This window comes from Meles meles, chromosome 20 (assembly GCF_922984935.1).
Source record: "Meles meles chromosome 20, mMelMel3.1 paternal haplotype, whole genome shotgun sequence".
Classification (NCBI taxonomy): Eukaryota; Metazoa; Chordata; class Mammalia; order Carnivora; family Mustelidae; genus Meles; species Meles meles.
The window spans coordinates 53445658-53468166 of record NC_060085.1 but is presented as its reverse complement, the minus strand read 5'-3'; the positions used below and the strand labels follow the sequence as shown (position 1 = coordinate 53468166).

The 22509-nt window shown below is 45.6% G+C and overlaps 1 protein-coding gene across 1 annotated transcript in view; it reads right to left on the bottom strand.

Annotated features, from left to right (window-relative positions):
- Window positions 1-22509, bottom strand: part of SLC6A11 (solute carrier family 6 member 11) — a 128633-nt gene that overhangs the window by 44864 nt on the left and 61260 nt on the right. Inside the window, exon 6 of the mRNA XM_045991487.1 lies at window positions 22171-22305. Coding sequence (XP_045847443.1) covers window positions 22171-22305 — 135 coding nt within the window. The remainder of the gene's footprint in view (window positions 1-22170; window positions 22306-22509) is intronic.

Below are 22509 nucleotides of genomic sequence, written 5' to 3'. Positions count from 1 at the left end.
AGACACTGTGACACCCCAGAGTTTATGCTCCTGCCCCCCTCCAGGAACAGACTTCAAATCAAACACAGGAGCAGAGAGACTTTATTAAAGGAAGAGGAGAATGATTTCCCACTCATGGAAATAGACATTTCCAAGGGATTTTCAGCACTTGTCCTGGCCTGGAGGCCGGAAGGAAGAGGAAGGGTGTTCTAATAATGAGCAAATGGTATCAGCAAAGGCCTAGCAGTCAGGGAAAAGAAAGATCTATATGAAGTTGCCCCAGAAGATGCTTCTAAGCTAAGCAAAAGACATAGAGAGGGGGTGGAACACACCTTCCTGGACCCCATGGATTTACAGAGCTGGTATTTCATTCATCACGGTATGTTTGGCTGGAAAATGCTCTGACTTGGGGAAAATGCCTGTGGTGGCTGTACAGAGGTTGCAGGAAGATGCTACTTACTCCCTTGGGAAACAGAACTCTGAAAGTGAATGGGAAAGCACTCAAATTATTGTTCCAAAGAGCCTCCCGGAGGGGATCCATGGTGGTGGGGGTGTGGGGACAGTCATAGCAACAACAAAGCTTTGTCCCTGGCAGAGAGCTTCAGCCCTAGGATGATCTCCCTTTTGCTAAGTAATTGGGGATGCAGTGAGGAAATTCTTGCACTGCATTGAAAGTTAGAGTAGAAATCGCTGAGGTTTTCTGCTCTAAGAAACTTTAAACAGTTAATCCCCTCCACAATACTTTCTGAGCATCATGTATCTGCTGGGGTGGAGAATATGCAAACAAATTCAGATCCCTATTTCCTGCTCAGGAGCTTGCAATCCAGCAAGTGAACAAGGGAAAAGGAAGTCAGACAAGCACCTTCCCGGTCTACAGGATCAAATCTGGTTCGGTGCCAGCTCTGCTGGGTGACCTCAGGGAAGCCACTTCTTTGAACCTCAGTTTCTTCATGGGTATTGGTGGAAGAACAACAGCTCCAGGGTGCCGGCTTTGTTCCAGACACAAAACAAGACAATGTGCGTAGAGTACACACTGGTACCTGACTCACAGTAAATGCTGCATCCAGTGGGAGGGGCTGAGGGGCCAGAGAGGGGTCATTACTTCTGGCTTGAGAAAGAGTCTTTGAAGAGTGTGGGAAGCCGAGTAGGTGTGTCCCAGGGGGAGAAGCAGAAGAAAAGTCATCTATTCTGGACAGGCCCCAGAGCCCTGGCCTTCTTTCCATGCCGGGGTGAGTGTTCCCAGGAGGGGCCAAGCCTACTCCCAAGCTCACATATCCTCTCCTACGCCCCACAAACAAACCCCAGGGAACTGGGCTCCCCAGGCTTCATTCAGGACCTCCCCCTTTCCCTAGGACTACACGTGTGGGCAGCATCAGGATTGAGAACAGAGGGGAAACTTTCCATCTCCCTATGGGCCTTCGAGGAGCTATGCACGCTGTTTACATGAGTACCACGAGGGGATGCAGACACCATTTGCTCCAAAAAAATATAAGTGCATTTTTTTCTATTATCTCAGTAGTAGAAAATGAGGTTCTCAAACCCTCACATGCCTCACTCTTTTCACTGGGGCCCTACAAGGCTGATGATTATCTCAGTCCCTCCAACAACGCTTTGAGCTAGGTACTCTGATTTTCTCTATTTACAGATGGGGATATTGAAGCCTAGAGAGGCTGTGGAGGTGGCCCTTCATCACCTAGCCAGTAAATGGAAGATTAAAACCCAGATCTGTCTGATCCCAAAGCCCTCCTTTGAATCGTCCCATGAGACAGCCACCACTTCTGCCAAGAGGAAAGTGCCCAGGATGACCAGCCTCACAGGCCCAAAGCACAGATGGATTTGGTGCCTGACATGTGGTGACCTGCCCACACCTACCTACATATGGTTCTCCTTCTACCTCCCTACATTCTTGTCAACCAGGGTGGCTCAGTCAGTTAAATGTCTGCCTTCAGCGCAGGTCATGATCTCAAGGTCCTAGGATCGAGCCCTGCACCGGGCTCCTACTCAGTGGGAGTCTGCTTCTCTCTCCCTGCCTCCCCCAACTTGTGTGTGCGCTCTCTCTCTCACCCTCTCTCTCATAAATAAAATCTTAAAAACAAAAACAAAAACTCCACAGCCCCAGGGCCACCTGATCCACACTGCCTCCCTTCTGCCCATTCAAATAGAGAGAGGTAAGAGTTTTAAACAACACCAGATCCTTGGGAACCCTGGCCCCCAGGGCAGAGAGTCAAAGCAGATCCAGGTGATGGAGTGAGTGAGTCACCACAGTGGCACGGCAGGCTGCCTTCCACCTGCAGACTGACCCCACCTTCCTAATCACAGCAAGGTCTTAGAGGGAGAGAACCCAGGAAGGATGGCTAACCTTGCACATGGACTAACAGGAAGCACTGACAGGCTGCCACCACACTCCCTCCCAAATGATGCTCCATGACTGTGGCCTTGGCTCTGGGCAAAGCTGCCATGAGTGAGGGGCTGACCTCATTCCTCATGCTTCTCTTAGCAACTTCCATGGGCACTGGCTTAAGGAACACAAGAATGATCATTTCCAAAGTAAATCAAACATGAATGTTGAAGTACCTAGGGGGTAGTGTGCAGATGTATGCAGCTTACTCTGAAATGTATCTAAAAATAAATTAAGTGGATGGATAGATGGATGGATAGAAGGCTTGGAGAGGTCTGTGATGAAGCAGAAAGAGCAAAATACTGATGGCAGAATCTAGGTGGTGGATTTGTGGGTGCTCCCTGTGCAGGCAGAACCAACAAGATGAAGAGGGGAAGTTCCCATGTCAGCAGCGGGAAGTGGTGGGCTCACTGAGCTGACTCATATCTACAAACTCGGGAGGGAAATGCTTCCCAGGGATGCACTAGTGAGAAGACATATGCTTTGTGAGCAGTAATTCATGATCACATCAGTGAGGGGTAAATTGAGGCAATCCCTCTGTGGCTCTAGGGACAGTCAGAAGCCAAACCCAGAGTCAGCCTCCAATCTGAAAATATGTGGGTTTTTCTGAGATTCCTTTTCTCTCCTCCTTGACATCGCCTCAATGGTTGAAAACCCTTCTGAATTCCTTAAATCATCCAGCAGCAATTCATGGATTTATCTGAGTTGTTAAACCTCATTTTCAGCCACCATTCTCTTCTGAATGAGGTGGAACAACCTTCCAGGGTTCATGAGAGGAGGAGGAGCAATAGAGAAGTAGGTAGTCCCCAGTCCCCCGTCATCTATGTACAACTATAGAGATTCATTTAACATTTGGTTCTGAGGCATTCACTAAGAAGACCATGCCTGTAATTTATTTATTTATTTTCCTGTCTTTCTTAGACAGAACCCTTTCTTTCTTTCCCACTCTGTGTCTTCACTGTTGCCCATTCTGAGGTGTAAACAGTTATCATGGCACCAACTTTCCCAGGCATTAATGAAGTACTGAGATGATGACCACATTCTACAGAAGGATGTAGTGAGCACTTGCTGTGTGCTGGGCCATATGCAAGTCCCCACCATGGGAGAGGGCTGGTTGAGTAAGATTTTGTTTATGATTTGTAAGGGTAGTCTTGGATAATTGATCAAGTATACTTTGGATTTCCCCACAAGGAAGTTAACCACATACTTGCTTAGAATGATGTTCACCTGATGCTCCTTTCTTAGTTGTATGGCCAGGAGAAATCTTAATGCACTATCATGCATAGCCTTGGAGGCATATGGATGATTTAGAACATAAAAACATTCACATGACTGCAGATAAATCATCTCAGATCTCTGGGTCTCATTTTCACAAAGGACATTTTAAAGAATAATTCCTAGGTTCTGCTACCTTTTATTAATCAGACACATGCAATTGCTAATAGGAGTTTCCTACTGGCATGAAGCAGCCCATGGGAATGGGTCATAAGGGAGAAAAGAAAAGTAAAGGGCTACTGGTAATGAAAAGACTGAAAACCAGTGATTTTACCTGATATCCTAATTTTATGCCTGAGGGAACAGTGGCATAAGGATGGACAATGTCTTTTCAAGGTCAGGGACAGAACTGATTCTGAGCATGGGAGTTTCCGACTATGCAACACTGCCTTCTCGGGGCAGGGGAGGGTAGGAAATGCAAGGACCAAGGCCCTTACAACATTGGAGGCTGAGCTTTGCCCACGGGCCCCTCATATTTAGAACATCTCTAAGGCTCTCATCAAGGAGAAGGAGATATGTTTGACCTCTTTGTGAACATTATGCAGGACTTAGCACTCGCCCTGCAGGGGTTTCCAGTGCTTGGTTTGCATATGAGAAGTGAGGGAAGTGGAACATGAGATTCACACACCAGTGAGTTTTCACAGAGAAGAACATCAAATGTCACAATCCCAGCAAACTAAGATGTATCAAAGCCCTGTCATCTTGCTGCTTACAGACAGAAGAGATCCTTGCTTTCCTTGCTCTAATCTGTGCTGGGTCAGAAATCATCAGAACACATTGTATGTGCAAAGCAGACTTCTTCCTAACTAAGGAGGAGTGGCAGGAGGCAGTCGCAGCATCTTAATTATAAGAACTACATGCACCTCTCTGCAACCCTTGTGTTTCTCAGGGTTCTGTTGTACCTATCAACATGTTTGTTACTCTTAACGATCATCCAAGGTACAAAGGGTAGGGCTTATTAAGAGAGAAGCCCAGACAGGTTAAGTGGTCTGCCCATGTCACAAAACTAGGCAGTCAGGAGCTGATTGCATGTCTAGTCTAACCTCTTAACTTCACAGATGGGAAAAAAAAACTCAAAGGGATAGAAATATGACAGGTGTTTCAACTGTAGGTTCTGCATTCCAGTCCAGTTCTCCACTAACTGAGGACTTGGGTAAGTCATGTCCTTTCTCGGGCACTCAGCTACTCATCCACAAAAGAAGAAAATAAGCCTAGATACTGACTTTCAAACTTGTTAAAATAGCAAATAAATGGGCTCCATGAGTTTTTTATCCTGATGAATATGATCTTACTCTATGTGCTGGAAGCAAATTTACTGTCAGAAAATATATTCAATGGGTAGTATGAAATACGAAATCACCACAAAATCACTTCACAAATAAGACTGAGCTGCTAAATTAAGCACAAATGAGTAAGGGCCAATTCCCTTAATGTGCTACCTGAACTCAGTATGTCACATCCAAGACTAGCAGATGAAGAGAAGAAAATACTGAGAGTTAAACATAATTTTGTGGGAGATACAAAAACACATAAAATAACATAGCCATTTAAAATCACAGCCTAGTTTGAAAAGATAGAAAATTCTTCCAGATATCAGAATGAGAGAAGTCAAAGCTGAAAGAGGAGGAGTAGAAACAGACTCAGTAACCCATGGGGATATCCAACCAGAAAGAGACGACTGATATTTAAACTCCTTTTCAAGGCTAGAATTAAGATTACAACCCTTGAGCATGACTTAAATCTGAATGGGCTTACTGCAAAAGGCAAGGAGCTGGAAAAGGACTGTCCTATGATGAATGAGTTGTTAGAAAATCCTACCCCTTAGACCAGGACTTTCAACACGGAACTTCCAGCTTTGGGTATGATCAAACTTGGCTCCTGTAAAGTGGGCACCCAAGCTTAAACTGCAACATTAGCACTGCCAGCCTAGAATTCCATACCCAGCTAAACTACCAGTCAAGAGTGACAGTAAAATAAATATCTGTTCAGACATGAACAGACTATGAGAGCTAGTTCCTATGGGGCTTGCTCAAAGAACTATTAAAGGATGTACTTCAGTACGAAGGAAATGTAATCCAGTAGAAAGGAGTGAAAGTAACAGGGAGCAAAGAAATGGGTAAACATTGTAAAATCCAAGTATCAATTCTAGAAAGTAACAAAGCAGAATTTTAAAAAGTAGTAAATAACCATAACAAGGATGGAGAGGGATGTGGAATTTGAAGGGAATTTTGTATCTTATGGCATTTTCTTCTTCAGAAAAAGGATGAGACTGGCCAACAGCCACTTTGATGAATTCAGCATCATCTGTCTTTTCACAGGGTTCTGGGGAAGACCTCTTCTTCTCAGCTAGAACCACTGAATGAGCAGCTATCACCACCTTCTCAGGACCTCACAGGATGGCCTTCCAGTTGCTGTGCTTTCTGCCCAAGACAAGAGCAGCCACAGTTCCAGTCCTGATTCTTCAATGGGCATTCTCTGAACTCTTATGGGGTACAGGAACAGGAAGGAACTCACAATACTGACAGCATTCCTTCAAAGAGCCAGGAGTCACCATTCCACTTCCAAGTGCCTGGAGCAATTTGAGTTTCAGTATCCAGACTGCCACCTCCCCAAGTCCCTGTTTCCTGGGCCATTTTTCATCTAGAGGACTACTGTCCAATAGAATTTTCTGCCATGATAGAAATGTTCTATATCTGTTCTATACAATATGGTAGCTCCTAGCCACCTGTGGCTCCTAGCCACCTGAAATTTGTCTAACCAAACTGAGGAAACTGAACTTCAATTTTTATTTAATTTAAATTACTTTAAATTTAAATAGCGAGATATGGCTTGCAGCTACTGTAATAGACAGCATAATTCTAAAGGGTGGGCAGTCCCTGAAGGGGTCCATTCTATTCCCAAATGATTCCTGAGAAGAAGCTCCCCACCTTTGCTGGAATCCCTGGAGTGGTCTCTCCTACCCTCTGCTCTGGAGTTTGAGACAGAGCAGGTGGGTAGCACCAACACTCAGCCCCAGCCCCACTCCTTCCTCTGACCACAGCCCTCACTGCTTGTCTGAAAGCTCTCAGCCTGCCCTGCATACTTTCTTGAACCACTGCCCCTCAAACGTTCATGTGTATACAAATCAGAGAGAGATGTTGCTAAAATGCAGACTCCGATGAACAGGTTTGGGATGGAGCCTGAAAGTCTGCATTTTCAACAAGCTGTCAAATAATGTTGATGCTGCTGGTGGTCTGGGGACTACATTTTGAGCAGTATGGTTTTAGAGCCATTGTCTTAAAATGTCAGTTAACTCAGCCACCACACCTAGCATAATAGCAGCTTCCACTAATATGTGTATCTTCTCTTTTTGCCATACCTGTTTTCCACAGGGTTTTAAAAGCAAACTCTATGACAACAGGAGAAGGTTAAATCAGTCTATGCAGAGCAGAGGTAGGAAAAAACTTTAAGTGTTGGTCAAAAAAATAAAATCAAAGGTACATTCATCTCTTAGAGAAAATAACAGCCAACACTTACTGAGCATTTACTATGCACTGGACATGATGTGACACACATCACGAATGAGGACTATCTCATTTAATCCTCACAACAACCTTTGTTACAGATTTTAAAAACACTCCATCAAGGCACAGAGACCCAAATAATTTGCCCAGGGTTGTTATAGTGAGTAAGTGGATGAGCCATGGTAACCCCCATACTATGCAAGAGCCCTGGTCAAAAGCTCAAGAACAGGGATCTCGATTGTTGAGAGTGGCCAGACTCCTTTAAAGGAAAACATGCTCAAGAAGATATCTGCACACAAATGTGTCTAGCAGCTTTATTCATGATTGCCCAGCTTGGAAGTACCCAGGACATCCATCAATAAATGAAAGAATAAACAAATATGGTACATCTTGCCAATGGATATTATTCATTGATAAAAAGAAATGAGCTGTCAAGCCACAAAAAGACATACCTAAACCTAAAATGCTTATTACTAGGTGAAATAAGTCCATCTGAAAAGGCTACATGCTGTATGACGTTCTGGAAAAGGCACAGCTATGGAGACAGAAAAAGATCCATTGTTGTCAGAGGTTCAGGGAAGGAAAAAAGAAAGAGTGGGTGGAGCACAGGGAATGTTTAGGGCTGTGGAGCTCTTCTGTAGGACACTGTAGTGACAGATGTATGGTAGATACATTATGCACTTCTCAAAACGCACAGAGTGCACAACACAAAGAATGAACCTGAATGTAAACTGTGGTTAATAACAATGTCTCAAGATTGTCTCATCAACTGTAGCAAATGCACCACACTAATATAAAATGGAAATAATAAGGGAAACCAGAACACGGGTGAAGACATATATGGGAATTCTTTGTCGTATCTGCTTCATTTTTTTGTAAAGCTAAAACTACTTTTAGAAAGTTTATTAATTAAAGAAGAATGTGCTCAGTGCACAAAATTTTATGTCCAACTGTGGGGAGGGGGGCCAAAAACCTCCCCAATTAAAAAACCCCTGTCCTAGAAAACACTACTCATACCCCACCCCATTTCATAGAGCCCAGCAAATGTCCAGCAAGAGTAGATACTTGACACATTTCTGCTGATTCTTTTTTTTTTTTTTTTTTTTAGATTTTATTTATTTATTTGAAAGAGATCACAAGTAGGTAGAGAGGCAGGCTGGGGGCGGGGGGGTAGGAAGCAGGCTCCCCGCTGAGCAGAGAGTCTTATGCAGGGCTCGATCCCAGGACCCTGAGATCATGATCTGAGCTAAAGGCAGAGGCTTAACCCCCTGAGCCATCCAGGCAACCCTCTGCTGATTCATTTGAAAAGTAAAGCCCTAGCCAGCACAATGCCTGGTATGTAGTAGGTGCTCAATAATATTTGCTGGATGAAAAAACATAAGGCTGGAATCCTAAATAAGACAAAAACAAAAAACAGCCTAAGAATCCAAGGAGAAAGGCTCATGGTCACTCCTCTCCTGTGCTGGTACAGCTGGGGTCAAGACCATCCATGGTCCCCTCTGGCCCCCACTGCAGCCATTCCTGGTGACATCCCTCTCTCCCTATGAGAATGCAAAATCCTCAAGAACAAAAGCACTGCCCAACCCACCCCTTGTAATCCCAGTACATGGTCAGACCTGGCAGAGAGCAGGTGCATCTTCAGGGTTTGCTGACATCTCTTTGAAATGTGCCCATGTTTCCTCTGCAGCACCTGTTGGGCTTCTGGAAGTAGCCAGATGAATTCAAACAATGGCACTAACTTCAACCACATCTGCGCATAAACCCATGAGGTCACAACTGAAGGGCCACTTTTTGTGTCCCCTATGATGTTACAAAGTCCCCACTGTCCTTGGCAGATGGGCTTCCTCCTTGCTTCACTTTGCTCACTCACTCCAAAATCAAGGTCATTTGACACATGTGTCCACTTCTTTCCTCACCTCCAAACTCATTCTATTTGCTTTCTCTTTTTCTGCCCCTAGAGAAGTTTACATGTTGCTGATTAATTTAATCTTACTATGTTTACAAGGGAAGCAGATGAGCAAAAGACTGGATGTTGAGGCTTACAAGAGAGGAAACTGAGACTCAGAGAGGGTGAGTGCCTGCTCAAGGTCACATAGTGAGGTGAGTGAGAGGCAGGCATTCAAACGCAACTCTGACTCTCAAACTCTGCTGCCAAGTTCTACTGAGCCCCTCCTGTCTAAGCAGTCTTCTGAAGTTACAGCTCTATACATGCCAACCAACCTCGGGCCCAGAAACTTTCAACAGCTCCCTCCTGGCCAGTGAATGAAGTCCTAAGCTCTTTGGGCTTGGCACCCAAGGTTTCCAGTGATGGGGCCTCAGTCTACTGTCTCAATCTTATTTCTTATGATTTCCTGCAACAAAACCTGTCCTATAGCCACACTGAGTTACTGACCATTCACTTTGCATTTGCAGACTTTCCTATGTCTGGTCTTTGTTTACCTCCAAACAGCCTTCTCTTCTCTATCCTTCAGGGATCCAATCAAAGGCTGTATGTTTCACAAAATCTCTTAAGGATGTGTAATTGGGAATAATTTTGTTCTCCTGACCATGTGTGGTCCTTTATCAGAACCATCGTATGGCATCCACCCACCCACCAGTCCAGTATTGACTGAGGGACTCACATGCACCAGGCTGTGTGTGACAGGGGCGGGGGAATCCATGGTGCATGAAGTTCTTTGGTTACATGGCTACATACTAATGGGGGGAGGCCAAAAGTGAACACATCAACCAACACACGAGACTGCTTCAGAGAACCATTAGCCCCATGAATAAAAGAAAACAGGCGTTTGGTGAAAGTCATGGGGTTTAGTGGGGGGGGGGGTGTGAGCTCAGGTGGCCAGAGGTGACCTGACTTTGGAGCTGAGATTTGCAGGGCAAGAAGGAGCAGGCCATGGGAATATCTAAGAGAACACTAATCCACATAGGCAGGGTCTGTGGTAGGAAAGAGCCTAGAATGCCCAGGGCCATGTGGGAGATGGAACAAGGCCACAAAGATGCCACGGTGAAGAGTCTGGATGTTAATCCTTGTGTAAGGGGAAGCTGCTGGGGGGACTGTAAGCAGAAAAGTCAGACCTCTGCTTCCGGTCATGATTGAGTGACTGGTATTAGACTAGTCCTCCTCCATAAACAACCATCAAAGCAGACAAAATAGCAGAGACAACTGTTTCAGGCATTGGATAACATGCTGGTCAGGGCTGGTATTCCTAAGAGATGGGAAATTCCACAGGGGTTTTGCCCAGCATTCCACCTGGGAACAATTTTTTCACTATAGCACAGAGGGCTAGAGTCTGAGTAGAACACATAGTCTCACTGGGCCAAGGAGGCAGGGCCAGAGTGTGGGACAGCTGACACAGTTATAATCTATAGTGCTGGGCACCAGAAAGGGGTACCTGTATAGAGCAGAGCCCCAGAAGTCCATGGGGATGTCCCCTGTGAGGCTGTGGTTGACAGCTGAGCTATAAAGGTCCAGGGTGAGCCCATCCAAGGCCAAATAGTGCTACTACAGGTTGAGAGTGGAACAGAGATACTAGAGGCTGGAGAGGGAGTGTGGGAGGGGGAAGAACAGGGCTGGGAGACTGGAGATCCTGCCTATAAAAGTGGACAGATCTGGCCAGCACCAAGTATTCAGCTTTGGCATCTGGCTGAGACACAGAACAACCTTCACTGAGGAGCAAGGACAATGCCTCCAGGCAAAGTTTCTCCACCATGGCATTACAGATATTTCGAGCCCCATAATTTTTTGTTGCAGGGGCTGTCCTGTGTAGTGGATGATGTTTAGCAGCATCCCTGGCCTCTTTTCACCAGATGCCAGTAGCACACACAGCAGTGACAATTAACAGTTTCAAATATTGCCAAAAGTCTCCTGGGAAGCAAACTTTCCCTGGTTGAGAACCAGTGCTCTAGAGTAAGAATTACAGAGAACTACTTTAGACCCATCCTAACAAGGCCTAAAACAGAGCCCTGACAAAATATCCAGAGGACAAAGAGTTTAGAACCTAAGTCCCACTGAGTTAGAGGGTCTTAAGAAACAGGTTGAGATTTCCACATATCTGTATTAAGAAAACAGAAAGTTGAGTCTACAGAAGTTTAAGGTGTCAGCCAGTAATTGAAATACCTATTCAAATAAAAACCAACACTCTTCAGAGGAAGATAACAGAATCCAGAGCATCTATAATATAGTATCCACAATATTCAACTACAATCCACAGTATTCAATCAAAAACTGCAGGTATGCACAAAAACAGGAAAATATGATCGATTCACTAAGGAAAAGAGATGTGAGATTTAACAAAGACTTTAGAATAGCTATTACAAACAATTCAAGGAATTAAGGCGCAACACACTTAAGGAACAATGCCAAGAAGTTACATAAGCCAGGATTCCTTTTTCAAAGCTCCCTCAGTCTGCAGGGTGAGGAAGGGAATACTGGTAAGGGGCAGGGAGTCCACTTGGAGGCTATTCTATTAGCCCAGAGGAGCCTGGTTTGTGTCTTAGTTGTCTGAGCTGCACTTAAATTAGTATGTTCAACCCTGGTAGATACTCTCAAAGTGGGGCACAATTTGGGGCAGATGAATCAAGAGAGAACAAGCAAATGCAAGAATGAGTGAATGTCTCAACATTGGGAACCAGGTGAGTTGAACAGTTGTTCCAAAGTGGAGGTGAAAGGTTTCCTGGTAGGTGGGACCAATCAGAAACTGATCAGGTTACTACAGATGGGATTCCTGCACTGGATGGGAACTAAAGCCACCTGATGCTAGATTCTAGGATTCTTGTAAAGTAGTCCTGTAGGTCTGAGATGCTTGAAGATGCCAGAGCCAAGATGGGCAGCCTAGGGCTGCAGAGTATGAGCAAGGCCAGAAAAATCAGATAAGACAAAGGGTTTTAGGAGTGTATCCTTTACAGAGTCACCTGGGTTCAAGTGCTATCTCTGCCAGCAGAAGACAAGTGATTTAACCTCTTGGAGCCTCAGTCCCCTCATCTGAAAAATTCTTAGGACAAACGTTTTTAAAACTCTCATGACCTATAAGAGAGAACCTTTCTTAGGTTAATAGAACCTCAGGTCCTCTCTTACAGATAGTAAGAATTTAAGGTACTTATATGTAGGACTTAGTGCCTGGGTGTAGAAAACAATAATTTTCAGTAAGAATTTGTTGATTCAGTGAATAGGATTAATTAAATGGTGAGTTTGTGAAGCACAGCATCCGTCAGAGAATCAGCCTTAAAGAAATCACTAGAATCACTACTCTTACATGTACCCAAGCAGTTCTTCAACCGCTGAGACTATGGATTAATAAGGGGTTGCTGAAACAGTTCAGAACTAAAATTCGTAAAACCTCCCTTTGAGTAAACCTGTGGCTGAAAGGATTTAATGAGGAGCCCCAGTGACACACAGAATCTCCTTGGAGTATATCGGAATTCTGATTCCACAGAGTAGCAACTCTTAAGGAATTTCAAGCAGTCAAGAAAAGAGGAAATGTTCACTACCTCTCAGTGTGTGTGTTAGATCAGCAATGTGTCTCTAATTCTTGAGGTCACCTGGTGACTGGAAGGGGAACACCCGTGTCAGGTGAATTCCAACCCCAGTAACTCCCTTCACACTTTTATGGCTGACTTAATTATGTGTCCCTCCCAAGAAACTGTCATCTTTTTGAAGACAAGAATCCTGTCATCTGATTCTGTATCCCCAGTGCCTGGTACTGAGGAGACAACAAATAATGCTGGTAGAACAGGGACCCTGACGCAGAATCAAATATACCAAAAGGAAACCTTGATTGATTTTCAGTCTCAAGGAATAGCCCTCATGTTCAGTGAGGTCTGCAATATTTTCAAAAACGTATCCAACATCTGTAAGTCAATGTCATTATTTACATTTTGGTTTCAAAGTCCAGCAGCCAAGAGCCCATATTTTCCTTGGATCCATTTGGAACCAGAGTACACTGCCACCAGGTGGCAGCAATTCCATGGGCAAAACCATTCGGTTCATCAGGTAAGGTTTTAAATGAAGGTCTTATTTTCCCTGATTTGTTCTTGTGGGGTAGGTAGGTGGAGTAATTTCTAGTGTTCTGAGATGCTCTCACTGTTTGGACATTCTTCTACCCCACCTTCAAAACTTGGACACCTTAGCCGCAGACTCCAGTTCCCTGCAATAGAACAGACTGACTTGGAAAATGTGTGCACACCCTGGGAAAGCAGACCCCAAGATTTGGATCTGTGACAGGCCTTTCTGTTCTTGCCCTGAAAACACACACTTGAAACACAATGAAGAGTGAGAGTGGCAGGAATCTGGGGCAAGGAAAATGTGATTTCCTGCAAAAGCCCCTCCATTCCCCAAAGACTGAAAAAACAGAAAATAAAAATTTGAGGGGGAAAAAAAATGGAGTGGAAGCACTCCACACTTCAGAGAGAACACAGGGCTGACAGTGAAGACAAATAGATGTTTAGAAAGTTATAAGAGACCACAGAATGCAAATTGCCGGAGGAACAAAGAAGGCAAGCTGCTGGGTTGCTTCAAGTTCTTGATGAGAAACTTAATTTACTGGATTCACAATAAAGGCACTTGGTTCCGAGTTCAAAGCCTCCCCCTTGGGCTGTGGGGCTCCGACTCATCCTGTCCAGAGCCAGTGACATAGAGGCAAATGAAGAACACCACCAGTGTCCCCAGAGACCTACTGTATGCTAGACCCTGGGCTGGGCACCGAAAACGAGAACCAGAAGTGCTCTTGCAACCACGTGCACACTTACTTCTCTGTGTGGTGGGTATTCTTACCCCAACGGATAGGTGAGAACGCTGAGTCCTGAAAGGTAAAGGGAAAACAGCCTGAAGGACACCAAGCTGGTCAATGGCAACAGAGTGACTCAATTTCCTTTCCTGGAAACTAGATTCCACAGCACTACAAATCCTGTCTCTGGAGAGCTTATGACCGACGGCAGGACATGCTAGGTCACCGCAACGTGGAGTCACAGAGGCTCCTCCTGAAACTCTCTGTCCGTCCTTCTTTCTTTCCTGCCTGCCTTCAGTTCCTTCCTTCCTTTCTTTTTTCCATTCTTCCTTCTTTCCAAAAAATACCGACTGAGCACTTAATGTTGGCAGGCACGGTTTCCAGGGGTGGGAGACCTAACAGTGAATGTAACAGATTCGTCCTCTGCCCTCCTGGAGCTAACATTCTAGTGAGGAGAGGGTGATGACACAAAATGAAAGGTGCCTTAGATGTTGGCAGGTGTCATGGCAAAAACCAAAGGCGGGGGAGGGGGGGTGTGTGAACAGGAAGTGCGGGGTGGGAGTGAAGGAAAGTGTGATTTTAGAGAGGGTGGCTGCCAGGAAGCTCCCACGGAGACTACCTTTACACCTTAAAATGACTTCCACGACTCTCTCTCTAGACCTCATAGTTACTCTGTGAGGAAGGTGTTCTTGGCTCCCTGGCTCCCCACAGCTGAGCTCTCTTTACCTGCTTTCTGGAATTCTCTTGCCTCAATGCTGGGGAGACAGAAGGAGGGAGCCTCTGTGAATGCATTTGCCTATCCAGATCAACACTTCATCAGTCTTCCTGCAGAATGCCACGCAAGCCCAGAGGGGCCAGGGGCACCCCTTGAAAGGATTTTTCCCTTGTCTAACACCCCAGGGAGCTGAGGTCCAGAGTGCTGCACCAGTCAGGAGCCCTGTGTTCCTTTAGAAATGTAAATGACAGTGCAAACAGGCATGTCTGAACCCCTTGTAAGCAGCAGGGATAGGGAGCTGGAGGCCAGGGCTGGAATTCATGCAGATCCTGGGTCACAGAAAGGCCCCACATCCTTGTCACTCTGGCTGATGTGGGCTGCAGGGAGAAAGAGTGTTCTATGGGGCAGAGGTACCCCAAATGTTATTTTCCTTCTGTGGGTTATTACCTGTCCTACCCGGCTAACGTGCACAGGCACCAAGACTTCAAAAAACCCCAACTGTATTTCCAGAGAAGTAAAGCTCTGATGATAACAGACAGGCTCCACAGCTATTACTGGATGGCTGGGACGGGCTGGCCCTTCCAGCAGCAGGACACAGAAGGCAAGTGGGGGTGTCCATCCAGTGCCTGGAGCACCAGCGGTCAGCCCTCCCGTGAAGCCTCTGCCCACAGACACCCCTGGGAAGCAAAAGAGGGAAAGGGATGGCAAGGAAGCAGCTACTTTGGATCTTCCTTGGTATGTAACAGGCATGACTTATTCACATGCTTTGGCATGAGGACCATCATTAAGAACAAGGTGCACGTTCTCCTCAACAGACCAAAGGAAGGATGAGAAGCTCTGATCTCCTCCAACTGTCTTCCTTCTTATATGGATGGAAACCAACCCAGTCAAGGACTGGTGAGGCCCTTCCCTTTTCCACCAGACTGTGGGCTCTTTGGGGACAAGGGGAGAGGGTCTTATTCATTCTATGTACTGAACATGTGACATAGTAGACATGAAGCAGGTATCTGTGGGATGTACTAAGGAACAGCTTCGCTGGGCTCTGGCCACGGGTGAGTGGTACACAGGATCCTGGTCGTGATCCCTGTCCTCTTGGAGTTGGCAGCCTAGAGAGGGCTCCCAGGAAGTGCTCATTTTACCTCTGTTGGCCCTCAGTCCACCTAAGAGCACCCCCCACCCCAACACACACACTTCTGGGAATGGCTAGAGCAGTGCAGGGAACAGATGGGGCTCTGAGGCCAGAGGCCTGACCGTCTCTGGCAGCGGCCCCTCTGACCAGCCCTAGTCCCTGGGGTACACCACCTCCATCCCCTCTCCTTCCCACTTGTTTACCCACAAGAGACCGTTTTGTAGCTCCACCATCAACCCTTTTGTCCCTGGTGCTGCAGGAAGCCTGAACACTGCAACTTCTAAATCAATCCCAAGAAACAAGGCTGTTCACACCCTTCAACAACCCGAACCACTAGACCTCCCTGGGAACCTTTCTTCCTGGTGCAGTCTGAAGCACAAATGGGAAACTAAGTCAGGATCATTACTCAGAAAAACAAAGGAGATACTACCTGATAAAAGGAGAAAACTACCAAGAGACTGAGCCTTTTTCTGATCTCCTGATTAAGGATTTCTAGCCGACAGCTCTGACCTACTTTCTCTAATTTTGAGTCATGCCTCCGTTGTTTTGAGCAGGACCAAGCGGCTACCTGAAGTCCTAACACTACCGCAAGATGATTCTCCAGTCCTGGCTCTACCCCAAACTGCAGCCCACCATCTTCTCCTGGTACTGGTTTTGCCAAGTCCATGCCCATTCTAGTATTTATGGAATAGCTGCTTGCCAATGAACCTGGCTCCTTATCACATACAAGTATGTATATGCATGTGTGTGTAAGTGTACATAGATACAGCTTCGTTCTAGCAATAATAACTATGAAGTCATGGTTTCGATGTGGTTGACTGATATCCCAGGTTTTTGGTTTTTTTGTTCTTTTTAATGCACATGAAAATAAGTACATAACTATAATGAAAAAAAAAACAGTCCTCCACTGACTGGGTCATCATACTTCACCTTCCCAGTCATCTGATGGGGCAGGAAGTACAACCTATAAGCCTCATTGTAGGGAAGGCGGACTTGGCACCGGAGAGGGGAGGAGCCTTGCCAGAGGCCGCACCACCAGTAACAGGAGAGTGGGAATTGAAATCAGGGCCTTCCTGATGGAAACCATGGCCTGGGGTATGCACAAATGAGAATGCTTAGAACTGGGGCGTGTGGATCTGCTGTTTTCTTCTTCAGACATCACCTTCCTTCATTTAGTATTCTCTTGCCCAAAACCAGGAACCCTGGGCTCGAAGTCCTAATTGGACCACTGAGCTGCTGTGTGGCAACAGACAAGTAGCTCAGCCTCTCTGACCTGGATCTGTGGTTCTACTGACCACCCACAGGCTGCCTTCCCTCCGCACACTGAGATAAACCTGTGTGATATGCTAGCTTTGAAAGTCTGAAGAGGTGTCAAGATCCCTCCACAGAGTCAGGGGGCCCATACAACCCACCACCAACCTTTCAGCCCCCTGGAGTAGACAGAAAGTAGGCTCAGGGCTGCTCCCTCCTCCCTTTTCAGCCATGTTGGGCCCGTCCCACAACATACCCCAGCTTCCAAAAGACACCAGCTACATGGAGTTTTGTTTACCTTCTGTCTTGCAGTCACTATCCTTACCTCTGCCCCACACAGTTAACTCTCATGTTGATTTTGGGATGCACACACACACAAATATACACATTTCCTTGCCATCAGTGATGGAAGATCAAAAACATAACTCTCAGATCTGGTGAGCTGGAGGTTTTTAGAATTTTAGCTAAAAACAATAGAACCTTCCTTCAAAAATCAAAATAACTTTGGCTCTTAGAGTCATTCAGCAAATATTTACTGAGCACCTATTATGTACCAGACACTGGTACTGGAGACACAATGGTGGACAAAGCAGATACAGTGCTTGCTTCCAAGCTGTCTTCTCTGGGAGGTCCTCCCTGGCCACCATGCTGGAAACTTCAGCTCTCTTTCAAGCTCTCTCCGTGACACTCCATACTTGGTCTCCATGGGTCTTGTCACCATTTAATGGACTACATGTTTTATTTTTACTTCTGTTTTCTGCCTTCTTCCTTGACTAGCATATAAACGTCATTGTTTTGTCTGCTGTCTACTACTATATCCCTGATACAGAGCAGCCACTTAGTAAGTATCTGCTAAGCAAATGCATGGGCGTCAAGTGAATCATACGTGTAATACAGACATATATATATGTATATATGTAAATATTCCATTGTACATATGGTAAATGCTTTGGAAAACAAGTAGAAATCCTTGGGGGTGAATGGTTGGCAGCTGAGAAAAACTTGTCTGAAAATGTGATGTTTAAACTGAGTGGCTATGGGGCAAGGTGGGGAAGGAGGATGTGGGGAAGAAAGAGAGAATGTTCTCAACAGAGAGACAGCATGTGCAAAGGTCCCAAGGCAGAAAGAAGGCCAGTATCTGGGATGAACTAAGAAAGGCAGGGAGGGAGGAGGGATGAAGCAAGGAGGCAGTTCAAGGAAGCCCTTGGAGGTCCTTCCCTTTGGATCTTATTCCAAAGACCACAGGAAACCCCAGAAGTGATTTAAGCAAAGAGGTATCTGTCATATTTATATTTAGGAAAGGTCACTCTGCTGCTGCATGAGAGTGGCCTACAAGGGTCAAAAGATCTTTCTGGAAGACCAGTTAGGAGGCTCCTGTCAAGTGGGAGATTGTGGTGTTTGGACCAGGCTGGTGGCAGCAGAGGTAGAGAGCAACGTGGATGGAATTGGGGCGGGGGGGGGGGGATCAGAGGTCATCAACTCTCCCCTAATAGGCATCTATAGTAACTGCAGCTCAAAGTTAGTAACTTTTCCTAGGAAAGGCCAAATAGTAAATATTTTAGGTTTTGTAGGTTTTCAGGAAAGAGTTACCACAGTCAGCGTGACGTTGTCCGAAAGGGCCTGTTGGCAAGAATGGCTCTTGACTGGTGTCTTGGAACTTAGGTAAGATGTTCCCCTGGTACTAAGTCACACAGTCATTTCAGATGTCTGGGGCACTCAATTCTGCTGTGCCAGCCTGCCTGGATTGCTTATGCAAGCAAGGAAATTTACGGTGAGCACCTGCTTTCCTTTTGAAGGTCAGGAATTCTGGGGTCTGTGTGACTGACCACATGGCCAGAAAGTATCTGTGCACTTAATAAAATTTCCCCATTGGGATGCCTGGGTGGCTCAGTCGGTTAAGCATCTGCCTTCAGCTCAGGTCATGATCCCAGGGTCCTGGAATTGAGCACCACATCAGGCTTCCTGTTCTACAAGAAGCCTGTTTCTCCTTCTGCCTGCCACTCCCCCTGCTTGTGCATGCTCTCTCTCTGACAAATAAATTAATAAAATCTTAATCAATAATTCAATCTTCTTCATTAAAAACACAGGTCCTGAGCAATCTCCTCTGGACAGAAATACTGCCCACATGCTGCTGCATTTTGATACTACAAGAAGGAAGATGTTCAACGTGTCTCCTACAGGCAGAATACCATGGGAAGCCTAAGCATGGATTCCTCTGGACCTCATCTGATGGCGGAAATAGACTACATTCAAGGGTATAACTGCTGAGTCCTCTGAGCCCTTCTAGTGAATCACTCAACGTGTGTGGGGTCTTGGCACCCTCAATACAAGGGGTCATATGGTTTCTGTCTCAGCTATTCCACATTGCCTCTGGGTTATGCCTTTGAGCAGCCACAAACAACATGGCTCCGTTCCAATAAACTTTTATTTATAAAACAAGGGCAGAGGGCTGAATCTGTCCTGTAAATCAGTTTGTCAACTCATGTTCACAGAAAATGCAGGATTCTCTGGATCTACATTGAAACTGCTGACTGAATTCAATCTTTTTATGTCATTAGTGGGAACATTGAGGCCCAGAAAGAGGAAGAAGTTCTCCAAGGTCACTCAGGATCAGCAGCAGATCCAGAGGAAGACCAGGTCCAGAGTGATGGCCCAATGTGCTGGCCACAATTCCAAGTGGCCATTCCACAGAACAGCCTTGCAGGTAAGTGCTGGCCTGGGAGTCAAGGCCTAAGAGGACAGAGATGGCAGGAGACTGGGATGGTGTAGGCAGGAAGTGTGAATGATGGACTATCTGGCTTCACTTCTGTTCTGTGTGTGGGTGTGAGTTTGTGGCACACGTGTGCATATGTGTAGAGAGGGCTCTATGGTTATATGTGTTGGCTGGGTTTTCCCAAACCTTTCTGATCATCAGAATCTCCTCTACAGCTTTCTAATAATATAGATGAGCAGTTTCCATCCCATAACCCCTGAAATTGCACTTTCAACATGTTCCAAGGTGTTTCAATGATCACTGAGGATTGGAAACTCTGGGTGATGCTCAGAATCTCTTGCCTGACCTTGAGGACCAGGATAAGGAAGCCCATGAGTAGAGGAAAGAACAGGAAATCTGTCAAGAATTTGTGGGGATCTAACACAAATGCACAGACCAGTGACTCTGGAAATAGGTTTTCCAAAACTGATTCTCCAACGGAGCCTTTGCCATCATAGGTTGGCATTGGCAAGGCCAACAGTCAGGAGCTCATTTCCTTCTTCCTAGGGATTCTGCATGCAATTCAGGATGCTGCCTCGGATGCCCGATGGTACCCTGAGCCTCGGGGGCCCCTCACAGCACAGCAAACTGAGACAGAAATGAGTACACATTGCCACTCCACCATGGACCTTAATCAGTATAATGAGTACAGCTGAGCTACAGTAACTCACCCTCCATAAACCTTCCCATCCAATTTCTCCTAACAGGGGGTGGCTGGAAGCCACAGACTGCACACTTGGAATTTCTTGTAGGCTCATCTTTTTTTTTTTTATTATTTGACAGAGAGAAATCACAACTAGGCAGAGAGGCAGGCAGAGAGAAAGGAGGAAGCAGGCTCCCTGTGGAGCAGAGAGCCCGATGTGGGGCTCGATCCCAGGACCCTGGGATCATGACCTGAGCCGAGGGCAGAGGCTTTAACCCACTGAGCCACCCAGGCGCCCCTCTTGCAGGCTCATCTTCTATGAATACAGATTCTACATTCTAATGCATGATCCATCTATGTTTGTTTTAGTAGAAATATGGGTACCTCTATGTTCATCGTGGCATTTTTTACAATAGCCAAATTATGGAGGCAGTCCAAGTGTCCACGGAGAGATGAATGGATAAAGAAGTGGTGTAGAGACACAATGGAATATTATTCAGGCATAAAAAAGAATGAAATCTTACCATTTGTGACAACATGGATGGACCTGGGGTACTACACTAAATGAAATAAGTCAGAGAAAGACAAATACTGCATTCCACTTATATGTGGAATCTAAAAAAAAAAAAAAAAAAATGAACAAAACAAAACAGAACCAGACTCCTAGATACAGAGAACAATGTGGTGGTTCCTGGGAAGTGGGTAGTCAAAATAGGGAAAGGGAATTAAGAGGTACAACTTCCAGTTATAAAATTAATAAGCCACAGGGATACAAGGTATACTACATTGACTATAGTTAATAATATAGAACAACTTTGTAGGGTGACAGACAATAGCTAGATTTATCATGGTGATGACCTCATAATATATAAAAATGGTGAATCCCTGTGTTGTACACCTGAAACTAATGTAACATTATATGTCAAGTACACTATAATTTTAAAAAAATGGATGTCTCCACATTCATCAAATGTCTTTGAGCACATTATCTGACATACACACAGGGATCACCTGGTGACCTTTAGAAGATCCTGATACCTAGGGCCCACCCCCAGAAAGTTTAATTTAATTGGTCTGGGAATTGGGATTTTTCAAAAGTTTCCAGGAGCTTCTAACAAGTAATGAGGCTGAATACTCCTGGGCCTGCAAGATGTTTGGTTTCATCTCTCGTCTACTGTACCCCCAGGCACACCCCCACTACCCACTTAAAGAAGTTTAGGTATAAACAGTCACTATCCACTACACATATACAACAGCCAATGCCTTCCTGGAGGCACCTAACAGGGGAGCCAGTCTTCACCAATTATCTTCTTTCTGTGAGCTACACCCATAAGAAAAATCAATCACCAGCACAGACCCAGTTCCTCTGGCTGAGATGGATGGCTTCAGGGATCTGTGATCTTAAGTGGAAGGAAAACATGTGTTCTATTGTCACTGACAATTATGAAGGCAGACAACAAATTACAGTATTGTTAGCAGTAGAAATTCCAGATACTTTCATATCACAGTACAGATATCTCCAAAGGTCTTTTATGCTCATCACTACTTTGAAATCATGAAAATGACTGGACCTACTGCAGAATCTTGTTACTTGATATACTGATAAATGAGTACATACTTTATTACCACGTCGCAAATTCTTTTTTTGTTGATGTTAATGTATGCATTGAAAATTATTGCTGTGAGAAGGGATCCACAGGATTCCACGTACTCAGCCAGCTGATGAGCCCCCTGGTTAGTAGCAGAGGCCTGAAGAAGTCTTTCCAGGTGTGATGGGCAACTGGACATTGAGCAAGAGACTCTTACCTGTGGGTCGGAGAGCCGGGAAAGGTCGGGGTATAGGTAGAACTTGATGCCTTCGGAGGCCCCGGGCAACGTGACCCCTCGGATCAGGAGGATCAGAAGCATGACATATGGAAATGTTGCAGTGACGTACACAACCTGCCCAGGGGAGGAGAGGAAAGAATCAAGAAGGGGTGACGGTATGGGGGCAACATGGCAGGTTCCTAAATCCCCGCCTGGAGCAAAGGGCTTCCTTCCCAGTGCAGGGATACATGAACACCCCACATGGCTTCTTCTCCCACCTCATCTCACCATCTGGACCCTTCAAGGGCCAGTTCCTTCAGCGACTATCTAGTGAGTGCC